This window comes from Penicillium verhagenii (genome assembly GCF_028828195.1).
Source record: "Penicillium verhagenii strain IBT 33310 chromosome Unknown utg000002l_segment0_segment0, whole genome shotgun sequence".
In the NCBI taxonomy this organism is placed as follows: Eukaryota; Fungi; Ascomycota; class Eurotiomycetes; order Eurotiales; family Aspergillaceae; genus Penicillium; species Penicillium verhagenii.
In genome coordinates, this window is record NW_026643166.1 from 3,644,667 (window position 1) to 3,666,002 (window position 21,336).

Sequence of the window (21,336 nt, forward strand, 5' to 3'; positions counted from 1 at the left end):
CATGCGGAAGCGGGAAAAATTCTTGCATGTGGACCGGATATTCGATCCAAAAAAATTGCGTCAGAATCTGTTCTCAGAGCCGAGTTGGAGAAAGTAAATGTGACTCTGAAAAGCTTGCTTGAGAGCTATCTGCTTTTAATCCGTGAACCTTGGGCTCGAATGAAAAGTGTGACAAGCTGTGTTGGTTCCTTGATGTTCTCTCAAATAATCCGCCTGAGGATCGATGCAGTGAAATCCTACGCCATCGAAGGAATAGCCACTGAGTTCAAGTTGGCTGAAATGATGCTTGACTCCTTACTGCCCATCATCATCGACTATGAACGTGAAGGAAATACGGAAGACCAGGTAGTATTTGCTTGGAGTGGTCCATCAGGACTTGTTTCGGATATTTATTATTCTGGCAGTCCTTGTCAAGTTAGTCTTTCATTTATTGATCGACTCCAGAAAGCCCGCAATGAGCTTTGGAAAGGATTACGTGCTCGTGATAACCCGGAAGTTCTCTCATTAAGACCCTGCTGGTCTCGCGGTCTTCCAATCCAATCGTTAGCCACTAAGTCATGGTTGTATCATGCATTGCAGCGCCCTGAAGAAGCACCATTTCTATCTTCAAGGGCTCACGAACTTTTGTTCAGCCCAGGACATATTATCCTTGCCTCAGTACCACGGGAAGTTGAAACCGTGGGCAAGTTTGCGGATAATCTAGCCTTCATAATCCATGCTATTATCGAAAATGGAGAGCAGGCACACAAGGTAAAGTGGGTCACACGTATTTGGGAGCACTATTCGTCAATTTTGGAAGCCAACACATTGCAACTGGAGATTTTCCAGGACTGGCTTGTTGGTCTCCTACGAAAAATTCACTACAACAGAGAAGTCGATTTGCACGAGATCATCAACCTTGTGCATCCTTCTGTACTTCAACCGCCCATTCTGTTGATATCGAAAGTTCCAACCGGACCAGAAGTGACAGAATGGGACCCAGAAGAACCATTGCAAGATAAATTGGTCGCTTACACACCTGATATTGACAAGGAAAGGCTGAAAGAGATACCTTGCATCTTTCTCAATTACCGCATGCAATGCTCGAATAAATTTGCAGATGGGGTTATACGAACCAGAGAGATAAAGCCTAAACAGATGTCTAATCCTGTCGCAATTTGGTTGAAAAATGCTTCATTGTTCGTTACCAAAGACAATAATTACTCTGACAGCCATCAAGAAGCAGCAATATTGTCTGCTCTGCTTTTCCTAGATACCTTGACCCCACAGTCACGGCTCTTGCAGAAAAGCTTCCCGGGTAGTGATTATCCCCGCTACGGTTCAACATACCTGGCCGACGAGTTTATCACCCGGGTGACCAGAGCCGCAGATCAAAGCCCAATAAACAAGGCAATTGAAGTTTTGAAGTGGAATACTCAAAATGTGTCAGCTGAATTACTGCGAGATCTCATTTGCTCTTTCCTTGATACACTGAAAGCTTTACCAAGTGCTTCAAACTATCCAACGATTCTGAATGGTACGTTGCAATTAACCGAGATCTTGTTGAACAGCAGTCAACCGCAACTCGTGGTGGGAGTTGCAGTCAGAATATGGAAAGAGCTTGTTCGAGATTCTTCAAGCCACCGCAAGGTGAGCCTTGTGAAGATCGGAAGATCTCTTACACCGGAGCAAGCCCGCCACCTAATGCAGAGCCTTGTAACATATGCATGTGAAACTCTCCAAAGCCAACAAACACCGAGCGACAGCCCAGAAAAGCCGTTTATCAAGGTCACAACAGTGAAGATGCTCGTTCAAAGTCTTGCCGAGGCGGACTTTCTTGCACCGTTTACTCGAGTGCAGCTTCTCGGCAGTATGTGCGACGCTACAAACCACATTGATATCCGCGTGGAGATAATAAAATCTTTATTCACGCTGATAAGTCAAAATAAGGCAGCTGGCTTATTCAATGTCCTAGCCAAGATTTCTTCATCTGCTGCAGGACCGAGTGAAAGAAAAGCTACCACTGACAATGACTGGCGTATCGCGGAAGCCGGGGGCTCACTGCCTTCTATCCTGGGCTCTCAGCGTCCGATATTGGATTTGCTTGTCTCAAATGCTGCCCGAGAGATACCGAAAGAACTTCATTCGAATTACGTTCAAAAGATAGTGTTGCCTTTGGTGATGGAGTCTATTCGCCAACATGCTCGATGGATGACACTCTTGCTCGCACGGCTCGGTCTCTCTTTGTCGGATCTAGCATTGACCGATGGAGATATAGGTCCATTCTCATTTGATCTAGTTGACCAAGTCCTTCGGAACTGGGCACGGTACCTTCCAAGCACGTATCTGCAGTATCACCGCAACTGGGGCCTTGCTTATCTGCACCGCGACTCTTTCAATCGAATTACCAAGGCGCTTGCTGCGTGCACAGACCCGACGACAAATGTTGCCAATGTTCAAGACCACTGGCAAGAATTTTTAAATTCCCAGAACAGTCGATTATCTTTCAACTATGCCTACCAATTCCCCTCTCTGCTAGGCGGCAAGGAACCGAACGCTATCACTGACGAGATTTTCCTCGAGGACTTCGCATCCCGCATCGAAGTGTTCAGCAGGTCTCCGGTTGAATACAATTCCACGTTGAGAATGTTTACTGTTCATCCGGGGTCTACATTGAAGATCTTGCGGGGGGTGAGGAAGGCAAGAGATGAGCTCAATAACGATCTGAGATCGCTTTATGCCTTTGCCACAAATCTTATGAGCAGTATTTTCGACACCACCGAAAACGTCCGAAAAGAAGGATGGTCGCCGAAGTTGACTACTCATCCCATGACTCTCCCAAGCAAATTTGAATATGAGGTTGAGATGCTTCCGTCGCCATCCTGGAAACCGGAGTCGTCTAGGCCGGCGTTGGATGAGTTTGTGTCATGTATCATTGGATTAATCTCCAAATACGCGGCAGATCCTGTATTGCTTATGCAAATTGATGTCCTTACACCGATCCTACTAGAGGTCAGACAAGAGGATAGAGTAGCTTGCGCTTTACTTCTGGGAGAAAATCTCAAAGACGAAAACAATCCACACGAGATCGTCGCGGAATGGGTCAGGGTGAAGTTGGCAGTGAACCTTTTGCAAGCTGTGAATAAATGGAACGAGCCGCTGGAAGAGAGTGCACTGAACATGATCGAGGAATGGAAAGGAAGCAATGTTGCCATGGTCAGGCAAATTGCCTGGGAATGGGACTGGAAATGGGAATGGAGTGCCTAATATCCGGTGCCCGTCATTCCATAGGCAAAGTGAGTATAAATGTGCATATAGAATCTTAGAATTCATCAATCCTCGGATGGGAAGTAATATTGACTGGTAAAGTGACTGTTGGTGGTAAATATGAGTCAAGAGTCAAGACCACGCACAGGCACGCCGCACACGCAGCAGTGGCGCTGATCTTGTGTCTGGAATATGATGTCAAAATTGATGCAGCCGCTCATAAAATTGAATACCACTGGCAAGTACATATCAGATAACCGTGTCTCTTCAAATAAATAATTCAATGTTCTCTCGTAAATTCCGACTAAATAAGTGAATCGGTTGAAAGTGCATTCTACGGTCCTCAAGTGCAGTGTAAGAATCTCGGCGCGGACTAACATATATCCGCGAGCCTGCTGACATCTGGATTCTGGAAGCATTGATCCACAGGCGATCAGGGGTGCCCCTTCCATTCCCCGTACACAGAACGTTCATTGCGTGCATCACTGGCTAAATTCAGTGTTACTCAGCTACCAGCATAAACTGCTAGATCTTCATGATGGAATTTCGAGAAGCTACACCGGAGGTTACTCTTCCTCTTCTGCGAGGAGGCCCTATCACGTACAAAGCTGCCCTTGAAGAGGAAGAAAACATGCTCCTCTACCTAGACTATCCTAAGCAACGGATAGATTTCTTCACATCAATTTACAGCAACCGCGAAGAGATCGAGAAGGTTGCTTCATATCATCTTGGCCTTGGTTTAGATACCTGCCAACTTGGCGAAGTAAATAAGTGGCTTCACGGCAGTTTCAATATTTGCATCCCGCTGTATGTCGGAAAAAAAGGCCAGCCTCGTGAAAAACAGGCTATTATTAGGTTCCCTTTGCCATATAAATTAGGGGAATCTGCGTATCCTGGAAACGTCGATGAAAAACTGCGTTGCAAAGTAGCAACTTTCATATGGTTACAGGAGAATTACCCTGAGGTCCCAATACCTCACTTATGGGGATTCGGCCTTGTCGGTGGCCAAAGTATATATTGAACATGTTTCTGTCTGACTTACTTATTTAGAATCTAACACAAGCTTCTTATAGTTCACAACACCTCGGAATATTCCTCTGCAAACCAGAATTCACTAATATCTCAAACACTATATTTCCTAGCTCTTTAGCTATACGCTACCTTATAACTATATACATCATCATCGCTCAGTTATACTTAAAGATAGATATTTAGTCATGGACTATATCAGTAACTCAGAAATCCAGATGCTATCAAGCACATAGGATAAAGACCGCCACCTCCAGCACAAAAGAATAAATCTTTTTAGGGGACTATCTCGGGTTATACTCTCTTTAAGCCGAGTACCGCTTCCCAAGATAGGATCATGGACGCTTGACTCAGATGGCGTCTTGCAACTTTCTAATCGCCTATTAACACTTCGACTTCATCAGTTAGAAAATAAACAAATCCCAACCAATATCAGTCAGCATCAAACCTATCAAACAACCAATACTTACTATCTTAATCAATTATCTTATCATGACAGCCGCATACAACACCAACCAAACTTACTGATCGATGAGGAGGATGGCAAGGATTAAATGGCAAGGCTAACTATTATATATACTCTCCTATCTTCTTTCACTAATTATAACCTTCGCCAAGGGCCTTTCTTCTATAGTTTAACAGATCTCCATCCAAGCAATATCTTCGTTAATAATGATTAGAATATCAAACACTTGATTGATCTAGAATAGGCATCTTCACTACCAACCAAGACCTTACGTGCCCCTTATTGGTTGACCGGCCTCTCTATCGATAATATAATAGATAAGCATCTCGAAACATTTAAAGCAACATTTAACGAATTCTTGGATATTTTTCAGGAAGAGGAGAAGTCATTCCCGCCCATCAGTTCTTCCTATTCATACTACACAGGGCTTATAAGAAGAGGTTTCCGGACCAATAACTTCTAGTATTTTTAGGCGTTAGATAGTCCAAAGGGGCTCTACAATCTATTCGAATAGCATATCAACCCCCTATTCACATCAACATATAATATTAATCCCGATTTCCCTGGTGTTATATCAAAATATTAGTCCACAGATATAGAAGAAGTGATTGCCTCGAAGCTTAGGGACAAGAAAGATTATAAAACAACTTTGTGTCAGCGGTTTAAGAACGCCGCTAGCGATTCATAGTAGCCTAAAGTCCTGATCAAATAATTTACCCATTCACACTATTCAAATGTTATTGCATTATGTGTTAGCTTAAGACAGGGGTTACCCCGCTTCCACTATATTATATAAAGCTCCTAAGGTCTCCTCTCAATCCACCACTACAACCATACTATATCCTTTTGATTCCAAGGTTCCAAAATTCCATACAATAGTATTTATCACTTTTAACATTCGAATCTACTAATGTTGGTACACAGTGCCTCCTCATAAATCCTGATAGGCAAATCACAGATCTTAATCCCCTGGGTACCTACCTGGGTATCAGTAACTCGAAACCTACTTCTAACATTTGAACTTAAAGGTTCTTAAGGTTAATAATTTTCTAATTCGGTCTTTCTATCTCTAACAAAAATAATAGAAATATTAATCAGCATACCCTCCGGAAGTAACCAAGAACAGCAAAAAGGGGCAGAGCAGGCGGCTGCACATATACACAGGCAGCAGCAGAAGCGGCAGCAGCTAGAGCTGTCGAGGAAGAGCGAATACGCAGAGATCGTGCAGATGTAACACGAGGTCTCGTAGACCCAGTTACAATAGCTCAACTGTCGTCCTCGGGTCTTGAAGCCAAGCGCAGAAGAAAGACTAAAACCGCCAAAGAGACCTGAGGCTTGCAAATGAATTCCTGCCTAGGTGATGATTTTCCTAGGATGTTTTCACAATCCATGAATGTATCTAGGCTATAAATCTTGCAATGAATTCCACTTGAATGAGCTAACTCTCGAGCCCTGGAGAAGCCTGGACATAGTATGATCATCAGGTATCTACCTATTGTAGTAGGGAAGAGCGGTGTATGTACCTGATAAGGCAAATGTGATGGTTCAAATGTTAGTTAACTGACTAGTTAGTTATATAATACGTACTAGTTAACATTTGAAGCGCGTCAGCGCAGGGATAAACAATTCGGCCATCTTTCCTTCCACACATGTGCAAGCCACCCCCTAGGTCTTCCTACCTTATCTTCCACTACATATGTACTACTCCCACATGCAGTGACGAACTTAGTAGTCCGTAGTGGCTAGCAGGCTCGCAGACTGTTCCCCTCTTCACTATGTAGATATTATGTAACAATCTACATGGATGCTCACAGAGCCCATGATTCTAAAAATGACCTTTCTATGTCTTCCATTATTACTGACAATTCAAACTCGGCAGCGATGTGGTGGCACTCACAAGCACTCAAGGGCCTTTAAGATCAATTGATACTATTCTACATCGACTATATGCAGAAGAATGGGTCAATTAAACTGCTGAAGCAAGACTCAGACATCGTTCTTAGCTTATGGAATACCTTGAAATTGACCGGCGATGCTCCATTGACGTCAACTGTCTATCTTATGGAGCCGTCCTCCTCGCTGGCAAGAAACTATCCACGTTGATGTGAAAAGAAATTTACTACTGCTCTATCTTTAGCTCGAAGGGTATTTCAATGTTAAGTGCTCGCAAGTTTGAAGACACCGGAAATAATTCACGCTGACGGCGTTGAACAATCTCTTTGACCATACCACGGAGCAATACGCCCAGGCTCTTCAATGTTGAGTTATGTAGGAAGGTCGACTCAAATATTAGAGATTTGCTAAGAGGTACTCTGTCTGTCTCTCCCGGACGCATGAATGAATGAATTCAATAAGACTCAAACGTTGAGTGTTTTCTATGCTGAGGACAGAAATGTAAACAAATCAATGTTTCAATACCCTTGAGCCTATCTACGGAAAATGGGGTCTACTGACATCTGGAGTCTTCATCACCCAGGTGCCTTGAGTTTTCCCTTTTTCTACTGTACTTTTACCTGTGCATAAGATTAACAGATGTCTGAAAGCAAATATGTATGTATAAAAAAAGCGTGTCCACGCCACTATCCGCTCCCGTAATCCGTCCCTTGTAATGACTGCATAAATTGACGCTTTAGTCTAGATTCACTGTTGCCAATTACATAACCTCTCTGTATGTCCGATTGGGGATAGACTGAGCGCCGCTTTAATGGCATCGGTCAGACGACTCAGACCTCAGGAAGTAGAGCGCGCCCCCTTCTAATCAATATCCTGGCCTTCAAATGTTTCCAAAGAAAGCGGCAGCAAGCATTTGAGCGAATATTATCTAGAAGGCTGCGGTCTGCAAACACTGGAAATGAACAACCACTTACTCCCATTTTCATATAATCAGTCACGGCCACCAACGTGGCTGGGCCGCCTAATTCAGCCGCTATCAGACATTCTGTGTGGAAGCCCCAGACACACTACACCGCAGCAGCCATCGACAACACCGATCAACCTTCAAAATGATCAGGACGGTGTCCCTCCAATACGCATTGTATGCATCTCAGATACGCACAACTCAACACCTATCCTTCCACCTGGTGACATCCTGATTCACGCAGGCGACCTGACCACACATGGCACCTTCGCTGAAATGCAAGCACAGCTCAAATGGTTATCGTCACAGCCGCATACATACAAAATCGTGATTGCGGGAAATCATGATATTCTCCTAGACGAAAAAAGCGACGCGAAATTTCTCACACGCGCGGGAGATAGTGCCACCGAGCGAAAACAGTTAGATTGGAGCGGGGTCGAATATTTGCAAGATGAAGCAATCACTTTGAAACTGCCAGTTCCCGGTCTGGGAAAGCAACAAGTGCGCAGGGTGAAGATATATGGGTCTCCATTGACACCGGAGTTTGGTCTCTGGGCATTTCAATATCCTCCAATCCGCGACGTGTGGACCGGACGCATTCCGGACGATACTGATATCCTGGTGGTTCACGGTCCCCCCGCTCTATATGGAGATAATGATGGCGAGAAAAGACCGACTGGCCAAGTCAAGGTGAAGGGCGATGGCTATCTACTGTGCGAAATACGCAGGGTGAAGCCTAGGATGGTTGTCTGTGGTCATATTCACGGGGCATATGGCCTCGCGGCTATCCAACACGATGATATTGAAGACGCCATGGATGGACTACAAATGGCATGGAAAGTCTATGGCCTGTTACGAGCTCTAAAACAGACTCTATGGAGCAAGATTGCCATAGGAAGGAATATTGATGGCCGGAGGGAAAGTCATATCGTCAACGCCGCCGTGGCACCAGGCGTTGACCATCGCGAAGAAAAGAGCGTAATCGTCATTGACTTCTAAACGAACGCAACTAATATCAGAAGGAACGATTTTGTAACGTCGTTATTTTTGAGATAATGTATTTGATATTGATATAGTCGGATATGTCCTATGACAGGCATTCAGCAATCCATGGACGAGCCTCATTCTGGATGAGCTAGCTAATCATCCACACTCAAACCCAAAATAGAGACAAGAGCAATTCGGCGCTGATAAGGATCGAGATGATGCTTCATATTATCCACCTTATCATCAAATGAGAAGCGACAAACATGGAATTCTTCCCTTTTCCCAGTCAGTTTAAAGCCACGCGATCTCGCACAACATCCGCATTCTAGAGTACAGTGTCCCACACCAAACACCCCGGCTGAACTTTTTGCACGTTGAACATCAAGACAACATCCACAATCACGACCACAACACCCGCCTCTAGACTTGCAGTCTTCAACAAGAATTGGATGCATATACCACAAAGAATTGGATCTCCATAACTCAAATGCCCGTTTTAAGGGCCCGGAATTACCAATGATCCAACCACGGGCATACCACCAGGCCCGTGTCTCCAACCAATTGTCCTGGTAGAGTGCGGTCATCTCCTTTTCAAAGCTTGGAATGCCAGTGCCCCCGAAACTCGGATTATTCTTCATTTTGTGCCGTAAAACAATCTCCGCTTGACAATTCCTTCGCAGCTGCTCTTCGTAGTGGAGGAGGTTGGAAAAGGAGTCGAACTTATTGACCTTTGACTCTTTTTTGTAGAGGTTGTATCGAAACACTTGGAGATCCCTGATACATCCTTCTCGCTCTAGATGAGCCTCTTCTGGTGTTTTGTCCCCCGGTAAAGATAGCATCTTGGGGTCCGGTAGCTCGTCGCTCTTTTCAGAGCTGGAAAGGGTATGCGTAGTACAATCGCAAGAGGTCATAGCGACGCAAGGATGTCCGTCCGACTCCGGAGGTCCAAAGTAGAAAGATATGAATTACAAGAGCCTTGAATCTTCGCAAAGAATGTGTTTGGGATAGAAGAGTCTGGAAGGAAAGAATATGTTCAGGATAGAAGAGGGTTCAAAGGGATAGACATCAGAGAAGGGATAGAAGAGAAGGAAAGGATATGTTTATGATAGAAGAGGGAGTTCCCTCCTCAGCAATCACTAACATTGAAGAGCATTGAATATATGCCTGTCATTCAAATGTTGTCACCTAATTTCCCCCTTCCGCTTCCAATCTGGGAGCACTGGAGGAACTATAGCGGCCGACAGAGGCCACCCAAGGGTCACATCCCAATTTCAACTTTCCTACCGGCCGAAAGTAAATTACGAGTAATTCCAAATTCATATTTGTTTTTGAATTCCATTATGCACACATGTGCACATCATTATATATTGAATCCGTGCGTTATACGTCATGTGAATCTCTGCATGTGTACTTCCTTCTATTTTGAAATGTCCTTAAACTACATACATTATACGACGTAGCGAGTCGCATGCGGGTGAGACACAAGTGCCTCATAATCGGGCAAATTCGCACTGAGATCTGGCCGTGCACAGATCTTACCCATAATGTCTTTGCGTTCATCCACAAATCGCGGGTATCGTAGCAGGATATTCTGTGGTGTTTGCGACCCCTCGAGACAATCACATAAGTCGGAGTCGACCTCGTTGACTTTAAATAAGAAGTGTTTGAGCGCAATGCGCATACTTCTCATTTGCACCAGGATTGAAGTGTAGTGCTTCGGGAGTCCCGTAAACAACTATAATGTCCTCTTTTGCGGATTTGGAACCAGCTTCTAATTCAGTCTGCCCGTTTTCTCCTTTTCCCATAGGAGCGCCTATCTCTCTTTGACTCGCCGCCGAGCTTGTTGTTTTAGGACCGACGCAAGCCTGGGAAACAGATCCCCCGGTCCTGCAGCCCCTTCTAAAGACTCATTAATGTGAGCCCAAAAGAGCCTGGTGGCGTGTCAAGTAATAGGTTTAGGTCTGTATTAAAACGTGTGACCACAGAAGATAGCCTACCACAAGCAGCAGCTCTTGGTAGATAGATGCCAGGTACAGCCTGTGTTCGCCGGTAGACAGGGCGGCAGCAGGGTGTGAAAGGACTTGGTAGTTGGGAGAAGATGTTCCAAGATGCAGCCTTGATAGGCCCATGGGTTCAGTTTCAATAGGCCGCAGACTCCGAATCTCACAGTTCATAACTCAGCCTCTGGCTTATCTCGTTCCTGTTGCTTTAGCTCGACAGAATGCATGGCCCGCAATACCGTATAGTAGTGGACCGGAATGATTAGGTATGGACCGGGGCTATAATCGTGATCAAGAGTGTCTGGACGATGGCAGGACCGAGGTGGTAAAGGCTGCCCCGGGAATCTTTCATTAAACCAGTCCTTCATCACGCCGCTATTTGTTAGTTCCAGTCGTCTCTTTAGGGTTAGAAAGTAGGGATGGAAAGTATTGTATGTGATGTTTTTGCCGTTCGGTATGAGTTTCAAAGTTTCGACGATCCTGAAAACACACTCCCACAGCTCCAACTCTTCGCTGGGCGATCGCGAATATAGGTAGCCGACGTTAATCCACGGCCCACATTTCTGGAATCTCCAGCTTGGAAAATATCGGATAAGTCGAAGGATATCATCAAGGCAGCTCAATTCTATCTGCTTGACACTAATTAGATTTCCCGCGCCCTTTGCTGCATCCACGATAGCGTAGAATTCCAGTATTCGTTCAGGCGAGCAATCAATCGCGATAGTAAGAGAGAGGACGCGATGTTCGTATAGGATACGAGTTGTCTCCTTGTTGAGGTTTCGATTGCAAGAAAGGATGGACAGACCATGGGGTACGCTCATGTTCTTGAAGAAATCGTCGAAGAGATAGTTCCATATCTGAAAGCGTAGCTCTGGTGGTAGCTTTGAAAATTCGCCGAGTTGGGCGAAAAGTGGGGTTTTGGACTCCTCTCGGGAGCGATCTTGGTTCATGTTGCTTGGTGGTACTAGGATGCTGACTTGAGATTGCATGATGAAGAAGAAAGAATAATGAAGAAGAAGAAGAAGAAGAAGAAAGAAGATGGAAGCAAAGAGAAGTGAGATTTATCAATGGATTGATGAGTTCCGACGCCCAGCTCTGACTCTCTGGCCCGATCCCGAATGCAAAGTTAGGCTTAGTTAGGCTTAGTTAGGCTTAGTTAGGCTTAGTTAGGCTTAGTCAATTTCAACATGGTTTCATGCATCTACCCAATTAGGACTAGCGCAATAGATGCATTCACGGTCCACCTGCTACTTGGAACCAGAGGTGAAACGAGATCTCTCAAGGAATACTTACAATCAATAGTCAAGAACGTTATGTAGTAGTAGAAACTAACCCTACATACTACATAAGGAATGTTTCAAAAACAACCTTTGAAATTCTCCAGATGTTGCATATAATAATTTATTTTATTACCAAGATTCATCTATTATAGTCGGGTTGCTTTGGTGAGCTTACGAATAATATAGGACCTCATTGGCAGGTCTATCATCAAAATGCAAGTTGATGGGGTATTCCGAGGAAGAAGTATGACTCCTTGTGAGTCATAAATCAAAGTAGCATTAACTCCGACTAGTGCTCCACCCTTGTTGCCCCATTGAGCCCACTTTTTGAGTCAGAAAGTCATCTTTCTGATCTACTAGTAGTATGTTATCGACGATTGCTCTCCTTCCAGGTCCATCTCCCCTTGAATCGGACTTTAGGAGTCATTCGGGAATTCATTGGCAGTGCGCAATACGAGACGGACATAAACATGATAGAGTATAAGTTATAAACTTCACCACATTTCTATCATTGTAGCATTGAAACTTGGACCATAATCCAATCAGCCTTGAAAAGGAATCTCTTCAAATGTTGCAAAATACCATCATGGCGTTGTCTGCCCCTATGGATGAATCAATCTGTACGGAGCATGTACATGATTCAACCCAACAATCTCCCAGCTGTGATTCCATCGACATGCGAATTGATTATTCATGCCCGGTGGCCAAACTGGGCCAGAATAGGTTACGACCCGCTTCAGGTGAGATATGATTTTCTCTTCCAAATGTTGGAACTTGAAGAGAATGATATAAATAACAATTGTGGCAGATATCATCAATCGCATAATTTGGGATTCGAGCTACAGTTCCGATAATTATACCATTGTATTCCTCGATCGGTTCCAAGGCGAGCTGGAGATATCCTTTGAGAGTTGGAAGAAGGAGTCGACGGATGAGGAATTCATTCCCCAACATCGTGTTCTGTGCATTAAGCAGATCGATGGTAAGATTGTTTGGGACCGACGCAGGCGGGTCGATCTAATCTTCAAAAGTGGGAACTCGGCATTCAGTGAGCTTGCATTTCTTGCTTAATGGGGCCTGGGCTGCTTGATTATAAGAATGCGAAGGTATTGAAACTACTACTAGTGCATGGTATCTACATGTAGGTAATTGATTGGATCCAGTCGAGTCCCAAAATTTGAACATTTGAAGTGAAGAAAAAAAAAAAAAAAAGCACATACTATAATAATCCAAGCCATTTTCATGAACATTGAAAGTAGTACTAATCTTGTAATTTTCGAAGACACTGACAGTACTAGTAGTAGCCATTGGGTGTCGTACCTTCCTCCTACTTTCAACACAACACAACTTGAACACATGAGAAACCCACATTGTAACAACATCAAATTTCCTTCATCGAAATATTCCAAGCTTCCCTCTTACTTCCTAGTCCATTGAAATAAACTTGTTCGTCATGAACTTCAATCAGAAACGGCCCTCGCTACCCCGTTTGTCCACGAATATCCCAATGGAGTCCCAGTCAACCCCCCTGCTACCACTGCTGTCGAATGTCATGGAAACCAAAGTCCGACCCAAACGCGAACGACCGGTGACCTTCCCCTCTACATTCACAGATGAGAATCTTTCTCCCATTGATTACACTGCTCCTGGGCCTAAAGTTATCTGTTCAGTCAAAGATTTGAAAGAGACAACGTGGAAAAGGGACTTGAAAAAATCGCATTACTATGAGGAAGCCTTTTCGCCCCGTGGCTCTCCCAACTGTTTTCAAGGCCGGCTCTTTCAGAACTCCATGGTTGTTGCCGAGCTCAAAACAAACTGCAAGGTGTGTTGATGGTTATATCTGCTCCCCCTCCCCTCATCCCTGTCCTAGTACGATGCCTTTCTAACTTGCATGCTAGATCCAAGATGAAGAACGGATGCTCGTCGCTGATTTGATTTTTCGCCTGGCTCAAATCTACCAACGCTCAGAGACATGCATTATGCTTACCGTTCAACAAGACACCGGGGTGTTCTTTGGAAATACCACTGAGTTGTCTTACTTGCTCAAGATATACGCCCTCTCGTCCTTTATTGCTCCTGTCACCAATCTCCGCAACACCAACTTAATCCAGACAGCCATGCATGACCTCTTACATATCCCCATGAACCAAGGAATCATCGTTTTCATACCGGTCCCAGAAGAAAATCTTGCCACAAATGGACTTACTGCTGGGAGCGAGATATCTCGGCTGATACAGAATGACCAGGATGAAAGCCCGAACATCTTCAAAACTATCTCCCGGACAATGTCTCGCCGTCTGAAAAGCAGTAGTGACCAGACTGCGCCCATCTCGTTGCCATCGACGGTTGGAACCTCCACTGCTTCCCCATCAATGCAGACTGAGATTCATCATTCGCCGATCGTTGTCGATGATACACTGATGTCCCCCGAAGAGAAAAGACGCGGTATTCGAAAGCGCATCTCACTCCGGGGTCTTGTTCCCCGGCGTTTTATGGAGAAAACGTCTAGCAGGGATAAAGACGGCCAGGACAGGACGAAAGAGGTAGCTAAGGGGGATGACTCAAACGGCGACGAGTGCAAGGAGGGAAAGGCTAAAAGCCAGGCTGTGGAGAAGACGCTGGAATCGTAGGGCATTCCAATGGAGAATGAGAGTGTATGACTTTATCCTGTGCAGGTTCAAGTTCCTGTTGCCTTCTTTGAAGTGAAGTGGCTATTTGGGTGTTGGATTCTTTTATGTTTATGCACATGTGCGTATGCGTATCCTGTATATTTTATCACCAAAAAGTCTCGAAGTGAAGAATCAAGGCATCATCATGATGGTACACCTTCGTGTATTTACTAGTGGTATTTGCTACTAGGCATCCATCTGAGGTAGATTTCATTGATGCTTTCTTTTATTGCTGGATGTTTCCGAGGTTGTATGTTGTGTCATTGGTTTTTTCTCTGCTTCCCTCCCTTTTTTTGAATTTCTCCCCCCACGGTGACATTCCATAATACCAGGCCCGAGAATATGAATTCAGTTAGCGAGGAGCCTGGTGATCTTTTCGAAGCTCCACCACGATCAGCTTTAATCCGTTTGTGATACACTCCCTTGATTTGTGAAATCTGACTTATATGGATCATAGATGCGTGTAATGCTCGGGGTTCTTGGGGCAAAGGGATCGCATTAGATTTCGCCCGAAAGGTACGCTGCAATCTCATTACGATTTGACACGCACTGATGAAGACATTCAAAGTATCCCTGGGCGTACAGAAAATACCGTCAACACTGTTTGAGAAAGAAAGATGAGAATGACGTTTACGATATTCCTGATCTCTACGCCACTGGGGACGGGACAAAGACTGTCTCGGTGCGTTGGCCGGTTGGCACAGCGCTCATCATTTATCCCGAAAGTTTGGCCTTTCCCTCTGGCGCAAATCCCTGGATTATCTGTCTGTTCACATCTTTCGACTATGGCAAGCGTGTCGACTCGCCTCAAATGATCCTCAATAACACCAATGCTGCCCTGCTTGACCTGCAACACCAACTCGTTACTATGGAAGGAGGGAGACAGTTTGGATTTCCCACTGTTGATCGTCTTTACTCATGTCGCTTTAATTCGGGTCTTTTTGGTGTTCCATGGGCCAAGACAAGACAGTTGGTAGACAAAGTGCCCTTGGGTTTGCCTTTGACCATTGTTTATCCGCCAGAGGAAGAGCAAGCTTAGATCCTCGCTGTGGAAGAACGAAATTTGGTCGAGAATGGTACATGATTATTGCCTAGTAGTAATGAGATAAAATCCTTCGATCCAATTCGAAAAAGAAAAATACCAACGCAATGCTTCCTGTTTTCCAATTTTTATTTTTATTTTTTTTTAAAAAATATTGCAATTGGGGAATTTGGGGAGCAGGTCCCAGTGCTAGTAAGAAGTTGTGTACAGTACTAAGTACTCACTGTACGGCTGTTGTCACCTGATGGCGCGTCTCCTCATCGCGAGTCGCGACCCGCGACAACAACTCCAGTTACTCCACCTTCCTTATCTACAGAGTGAATGAAACCTATTACAACACCAGGAGCATACTACTACAGTACTACTAAACTACCCAATAATGGCAGGCGAACCTCAACAAAAACGTCGCCGACTCCCTTTCAAGCCTCCTGGTCGCACCTCCAGTGCTGGACCATCCGCGATGCCACCAACCGTCGCCAAGGACAACGGCAAAGCCAAAGCCAAGGAAATCACCGCCGAATCCTCATCAAAAGCCACACCAGCATCAAATCTTAAAACTCGGCCCGCAACCTCCAACCCCACTTCCAGCAAACGACCCCGTGATGATGCCTTTAATGCTCTACCCGCAACTCCCTCTGACTTCGCGTCCGACTCCGACTCCGAAACACAAGGTAGCGAACGCCAGCGCCCTTTTTCCGAAGAGCCGGATTATATGCTCGCAGAAATCACACATCGGACGCCGCAGGAGAATATCGCGATGGGGACTCCACAGATACACCCTAAGCTATTGACAGCACTCTTTCATCATTTCTTCAAGCACGATAAGACTCGCATATCAAAGGACGCCGATGCTCTGATGGCAAAGTATATGGATCTCTTTGTACGAGAGGCTATTGCGCGTGGGAAACTGGAGAGAGATTTGGTCAACGAGAGCAAGGGGAGGACGGGCCCGGCGGATAACTTCATTGAGGTAGGTATTTCCAACCCCGCTAGTTGATCGCTTTGGTCGTGTCATGCAGAAATACTGATATGGCCACTTCTAACAGGTCGAGGACCTTGAAACATTGGCACCATGGCTTGTCATGGATTTCTAGAAACCAAGCGAGATTGCAGTATATCATGGGAACGTCCTTGGAAGGGCGCAGGGTTGGATTGTGTTATCTCTTTCTCTCTCCCCCTCGCTCTCCCCCCCTCTTTCCATGATGTCCTGAGATACAAAAACAACCCCCCCTCCCCACCCGCAGCAAATTACTGCTCGTCATGACAGAGTTCAGGCATATGTGACTCCTGGCATGGTGATATCCCGTGGATTATGATATGACGGTGGTCTTCCCGATGAGTGATCCTCCACAAAAGGTGGCACTGCTTCAAAGCCGTTGGTGTTGTGAAGCATGGCGATATCGTGGTTGACCCGATGCGGCAGCCAGCTCGCAGTATAGGCATTTTTTTTTTCTTACATAAATGAGCGACGACAACTGGGACTTGTTATGTTCAGGGAGATGGCCAAGCTTCACGTTGTAATCTGTATGTGCAATGTCGAACACTAAGAAAACACGGATGCGCCATTGTTGAACGGCAACAAGTCGAGTTTCAACAGGTGCTGCTCGATTCCTGGGAAATCCATTCTACTTGAAAATTTGGTGGGCTAGTGGAAGGAGATTCTGAGGTGACTGGCGAGCTTTTATGATCAGGGAGCTGCGTTGTGAAACAGACGAGCACCAGTACTCTGAGGGGTCCTTGTTCTATTATAATTTATGATTACCGATTACTGATGATATTTGATGGAGACTCGTGCATGTGAATAATACCAAGTACAAGGCGATCCCAAATGCCACTCACGATCAGAAGTTGGATGCAATTCATCATGCATGTACATAATATAAGAGGCGGAATTAGACGCCGGTTTTAACTGTCAGCTACCTTAAGTGCTGTCGGGCAGACACGGATGGTCCGGTTGAGCTACGAATCATGTACGATAGCAAGGCGTAAAGGAAGAGATAAGCATAAAAACTTTTGCCAGCAACAATGTCATATTGTATATTTCACTTTTCTTTTCTTTTCTTTTTTTTGAAAAAAAAGAGAGAATAAGACCAGTAATGTCAATCTTGTAAATCCAGCCTGTCCAAAGTCCGATGGAATGTTGTCACGATTGATAAAGCCTAAGGCGGTCTGTTGCGACCGCCATCCTCGCGTCTTTGCTCATTCCCAAACGCGTCTTCTTAGCACGACGAACCCAATTTCACCATGAACGATGCAACCACTTCTCTGCTCGCTGAGCATTTCAGCTACACACCATTAGTAAGTTGTCCTGATCTTGCTTATCGTGACCCCCGGCGCGACCCCTCACACCTTGCGCACCCTACTAACTTGACTTCCTAGTCGCTGATCGATGACATTATCAATTCAATCAACAATTTGATCTACCAAGCGATCTCAAGCTTGGAGTCAGGATTGATTGCTACACCGCCGGAGCGTCTGGGATTTTCGCATGCCACCAATGGCCCCACCATCGCGGACACGGACGATGATGGCAACATTGTTTACCCGGAAGCAAAATTAGAACTCGAAAACGGATTGCACCAATTAGAGACGCTGCTTGAGACCAATGTCGATAAGGCATTTGATAAGTTTGAGATCTACGTGCTTAGAAACATCCTTACTGTACCGGTGGATTTGCTCTCCCATGTGAGACTGAAGCATTACGAGGTAGGAGTGGCTTGTGTCTGACTTCGAGAATGAGCTAACGGCCTTGCGTTACAGGGTCTCTCTTTCAAACCATCATCCGACACCCCAACACCGGAGACTATCGCTACCCAACGCAAAAAGTTACTTGAAACCAGGAAGCTCAACCGCTCCTTGAAGGGCGAATGCGCACGTAATGCAGCCGTGATTGCTCAATTGAATGCGATACTATCGACGGTCAAAACTGCCAAGAACGATGGCTCCACTGAAGATTCCAAGCCAAGTCTGCCGTTAGATCTATCGTTCTTGACATCAAGCTCTGCTGCGCAACAGCTTCGCGTTGGGGTAGACATCGGCTCAAATACCCAGCACACGCCTCTTACAACCAATACCACTTTCATTCTTTCACAACTTCCGGCACTACAGGCAACACTCGAAAATCTCCGGCCGAGGCTGGCCTCTCTCCCCGGCTCAATCAATGAGGTCGAGACTAAGTCTAAGCGCGACGAGCGGAAAGAATACATTGAAGGTCGGATTAGGCTACACCTTGAGCGAGCTGGGCAACTTGCCATGGGTGGAGATGGAAATCCAGTGGTTGCTGGTCGCCGGATTGACATTTCGGAAGCTCATGCTCTGGAAAGCGTGGCTAACATGCTTTCTCAGAAGAAGTCTGTGTAGAGTTTGGCCTTTTAGGATGGGACTGGTTCTATGGAACTTGAAACATATTGGTATTCTACCCGAAGGATATTATTTTTTAAGAAGACCAGGTTACAGTCCATGTGTCCTGGGTCTTGCGGAAAGGGACAACATCAGTTGCATCCGACTGCAGAATGTCTACGATCTTCTCACCCTTCTTATCGATGATGATGAATTCCTTCTTCTCATCGCCGATTTCATAGAATGCACGACCAAACTTGCTCATGAAACCTTCCAAGATCTCCGGGGTGATATCCTCCTCCTTGAGGACTCCGTTCTCACAGGCTTGCTCGAAAGAGTCCAGCACAACCTGGGTGGTGTACGGCTGGGTGAAGACACCGGCGGCAATCTTCTCACCGCCGCGCTTGGAGGCAGCTGGGTGGGGGGCGCTGTCAGAACCAAAGAAGAACTTGGGGTTACCCGAGATAGCGGCACGAAGGAGGGCATCACGATCGGCTGGGGTCTTCGCAACAGGCTTGCAGAAGCAGAATGGATCACCGGCCCAGTGGTCAACAATGATAGACAGATGGTGAGCCGTGATGGTACCGGCCACTGTGGGTCCGCACTTCTTGACGGCTTCAATGGCTGCAGCTGTTGTGCAGTGCTCGAGGATGATACGGAGCTTGGGGAACTGGGCGTGGAGCTCCAGCAGCGTAGGCAAGAACTTCTCCTCAGCTGACAACACTGTCACATCACCCTTGGAGGGGACCTCTCCGTGCAGGTTGAGAACGAGGCCCTGGCGCTCCATTTCGGCAAAGACGGGGTAGAACGCGGCATAGTCGATGACGCCGGAGCTCGAGTTGGTGGTGACTCCAGCGGGGTAGCTCTTGACACCAGTGATGCCGCGCTTCTTGGCATCAATGATGGTAGCGGGGGTGATGGTCTCGTGTAAGTAAAGCGACATCAGGTAGCTGACATTGGGCTCAATGGCTTGCAGGCGCTTCTTGTAGTCGAGGGCGTGGTCGACAGTGGTGATTGGGGGTACCAGGTTTGGCTATACAATATGTTAGATAGCTGAATCAAGCCAGATGAGTATGTAATATAATTTCTCATCTTACCATGACAAAGACAGTGTTCACACCACCCTTGCGGATGGTAGGAGTCACCAGCTCCATCATAGGACCATCGCGTAGGTGGACTGTGATCACGGTCAGTTCTATGTGTGGTTCCCTTCCAAAGTCTCACGGGACGTACCATGGAAGTCGGCTGAGGCAGGTAGCCTGATTCCGCGCAGCTTGGACAACGGCATTATCAAATTAATTTGAGCCTCAAGCTTCAATTGGAAATTGATCAGGATAGAATCTCGAAGTCGCAAGTTTTGCCCCGCCAAACCTTGGAATTTTCTGGGTTTCTGCCAGGCGGTGGACTCTCCCCGGCTTTCCCCGCGGATCCAGACATAGTGATCTATACAAGTGCTTCACTGAATATCTTTCTTTTTCTTCTCCTTCTTCTTCTCATTTCTATCTATCGGGTCAACCCAAAGTTCAAACTCCAAGTTCAAATACATACTAATCAAGAAATTCCAACATTGTTTTTGTCTTCTCCCTTCTCTAGCGTTTTTCGAATGCCCAGATCGATATCTGGCGCCGTCGTCAAGAGCGGTACACTAGACTACTACATACACAATACAATTTATACCGGCAAGCGATCGCATGTCCTCCGGCCCCCCAGCTGATAACACGCGATCATCGCGTCAAAAGACAATCGAACAGAAAAAGAGTACTCCCCTTGCAATCTCCGCCAGGCATGTGGATTGATGTGGATTTCGCGAAGCGGAACTTGGGATAGAATCGGTGTGTGTGTGTTCTATTTTGTAAGAAATGTTCATGGTGTGAGTATGTTGAAGAAGGTCGGACTTGGGTTTCGAGCCAGCCCACGAATCTTGCTTTATCAGTTACTGTTACCCTTGCCACAGCCCAACTCTTCTACTCGAGACACATGCAAGCCACAGCATATCAGCTTTAGGGGGATGTACAAACTTACATACTTCATCGCCCATAATCGATTCGTCCAGAATTCAGGGTTTCTTCAGAAATGATCTTTGTCCAGCTACATGCAGGAACAAGACTAACTCTAACCATCGGTGAGTGGGGTCTGTAGCCGCTAGGGTCCTCATGTAACATGTTGCAATCCCGGGCGCTTCGCCGCCACCTATCAGGTGCGAGCTTGCGCTGCCACAGAAAAACAACCATGCTCAAGGGCACGAATGAAAGGCCGTGGTCTGTATTTTTTTGTTGACCACTTCTTGTTTGACAAGGCCTAATTATAGTCCTGCGGAGCGCTTTGTCCAGTTCTCTTACTGCCAAGTCTGCAGGCGCCCGCCCGTATGCTAGGGCCTCCCAGAACTACACCCTCAAATCATAAACCCCAGGTTGTGATACC

At 45.9% G+C, this 21,336-nt stretch overlaps 13 protein-coding genes across 13 annotated transcripts; 10 read left to right on the forward strand and 3 right to left on the reverse strand.

Moving 5' to 3' along the window:
- Positions 1-192: 192 nt before the first annotated feature.
- On the forward strand, positions 193-3,246 carry N7466_001333 (uncharacterized protein; the record flags this gene model as incomplete). Its single annotated transcript, XM_057160731.1, has 1 exon — positions 193-3,246. The coding sequence occupies one exon, from the start codon at positions 193-195 to the stop codon at positions 3,244-3,246; it is 3,054 nt and encodes a 1,017-aa protein (XP_057026979.1).
- A 538-nt stretch (positions 3,247-3,784) lies between these two features.
- Positions 3,785-4,396, forward strand: N7466_001334 (uncharacterized protein; the record flags this gene model as incomplete). Its single annotated transcript, XM_057160732.1, has 2 exons — positions 3,785-4,256; positions 4,320-4,396. The coding sequence occupies 2 exons, from the start codon at positions 3,785-3,787 to the stop codon at positions 4,394-4,396; spliced, it is 549 nt and encodes a 182-aa protein (XP_057026980.1).
- Positions 4,397-4,463: 67 nt separating this feature from the next.
- On the forward strand, positions 4,464-4,829 carry N7466_001335 (uncharacterized protein; the record flags this gene model as incomplete). Its single annotated transcript, XM_057160733.1, has 2 exons — positions 4,464-4,476; positions 4,519-4,829. The coding sequence occupies 2 exons, from the start codon at positions 4,464-4,466 to the stop codon at positions 4,827-4,829; spliced, it is 324 nt and encodes a 107-aa protein (XP_057026981.1).
- On the forward strand, positions 4,830-5,204 carry N7466_001336 (uncharacterized protein; the record flags this gene model as incomplete). Its single annotated transcript, XM_057160734.1, has 2 exons — positions 4,830-4,940; positions 4,986-5,204. The coding sequence occupies 2 exons, from the start codon at positions 4,830-4,832 to the stop codon at positions 5,202-5,204; spliced, it is 330 nt and encodes a 109-aa protein (XP_057026982.1).
- Positions 5,205-7,592: 2,388 nt separating this feature from the next.
- N7466_001337 (uncharacterized protein) lies at positions 7,593-8,597 on the forward strand (the record flags this gene model as incomplete). The annotated part of the gene is made up of 1 exon (XM_057160735.1): positions 7,593-8,597. One exon carries the CDS (start codon positions 7,593-7,595, stop codon positions 8,595-8,597), a length of 1,005 nt encoding a protein of 334 aa, XP_057026983.1.
- Positions 8,598-10,032: 1,435 nt separating this feature from the next.
- N7466_001338 (uncharacterized protein) lies at positions 10,033-10,266 on the reverse strand (the record flags this gene model as incomplete). Its single annotated transcript, XM_057160736.1, has 1 exon — positions 10,033-10,266. The coding sequence occupies one exon, from the start codon at positions 10,264-10,266 to the stop codon at positions 10,033-10,035; it is 234 nt and encodes a 77-aa protein (XP_057026984.1).
- Positions 10,267-10,755: 489 nt separating this feature from the next.
- N7466_001339 (uncharacterized protein) lies at positions 10,756-11,574 on the reverse strand (the record flags this gene model as incomplete). Its single annotated transcript, XM_057160737.1, has 1 exon — positions 10,756-11,574. The coding sequence occupies one exon, from the start codon at positions 11,572-11,574 to the stop codon at positions 10,756-10,758; it is 819 nt and encodes a 272-aa protein (XP_057026985.1).
- An 877-nt stretch (positions 11,575-12,451) lies between these two features.
- Positions 12,452-12,936, forward strand: N7466_001340 (DUF504 domain-containing protein; the record flags this gene model as incomplete). Its single annotated transcript, XM_057160738.1, has 2 exons — positions 12,452-12,605; positions 12,674-12,936. The coding sequence occupies 2 exons, from the start codon at positions 12,452-12,454 to the stop codon at positions 12,934-12,936; spliced, it is 417 nt and encodes a 138-aa protein (XP_057026986.1).
- Positions 12,937-13,372: 436 nt separating this feature from the next.
- Positions 13,373-14,495, forward strand: N7466_001341 (MIF domain protein; the record flags this gene model as incomplete). Its single annotated transcript, XM_057160739.1, has 2 exons — positions 13,373-13,687; positions 13,764-14,495. 2 exons carry the CDS (start codon positions 13,373-13,375, stop codon positions 14,493-14,495), a joined length of 1,047 nt encoding a protein of 348 aa, XP_057026987.1.
- Positions 14,496-14,876: 381 nt separating this feature from the next.
- On the forward strand, positions 14,877-15,573 carry N7466_001342 (uncharacterized protein; the record flags this gene model as incomplete). The annotated part of the gene is made up of 3 exons (XM_057160740.1): positions 14,877-14,940; positions 14,992-15,050; positions 15,103-15,573. The coding sequence occupies 3 exons, from the start codon at positions 14,877-14,879 to the stop codon at positions 15,571-15,573; spliced, it is 594 nt and encodes a 197-aa protein (XP_057026988.1).
- Positions 15,574-15,955: 382 nt separating this feature from the next.
- N7466_001343 (CENP-X/MHF2 family protein) lies at positions 15,956-16,670 on the forward strand (the record flags this gene model as incomplete). The annotated part of the gene is made up of 2 exons (XM_057160741.1): positions 15,956-16,546; positions 16,623-16,670. The coding sequence occupies 2 exons, from the start codon at positions 15,956-15,958 to the stop codon at positions 16,668-16,670; spliced, it is 639 nt and encodes a 212-aa protein (XP_057026989.1).
- Positions 16,671-17,820: 1,150 nt separating this feature from the next.
- N7466_001344 (MIND complex subunit MTW1) lies at positions 17,821-18,936 on the forward strand (the record flags this gene model as incomplete). Its single annotated transcript, XM_057160742.1, has 3 exons — positions 17,821-17,874; positions 17,956-18,282; positions 18,337-18,936. The coding sequence occupies 3 exons, from the start codon at positions 17,821-17,823 to the stop codon at positions 18,934-18,936; spliced, it is 981 nt and encodes a 326-aa protein (XP_057026990.1).
- Positions 18,937-19,012: 76 nt separating this feature from the next.
- On the reverse strand, positions 19,013-20,203 carry N7466_001345 (dihydroorotase; the record flags this gene model as incomplete). The annotated part of the gene is made up of 3 exons (XM_057160743.1): positions 19,013-19,948; positions 20,013-20,092; positions 20,149-20,203. The coding sequence occupies 3 exons, from the start codon at positions 20,201-20,203 to the stop codon at positions 19,013-19,015; spliced, it is 1,071 nt and encodes a 356-aa protein (XP_057026991.1).
- Between the last annotated feature and the right edge of the window lie 1,133 nt (positions 20,204-21,336).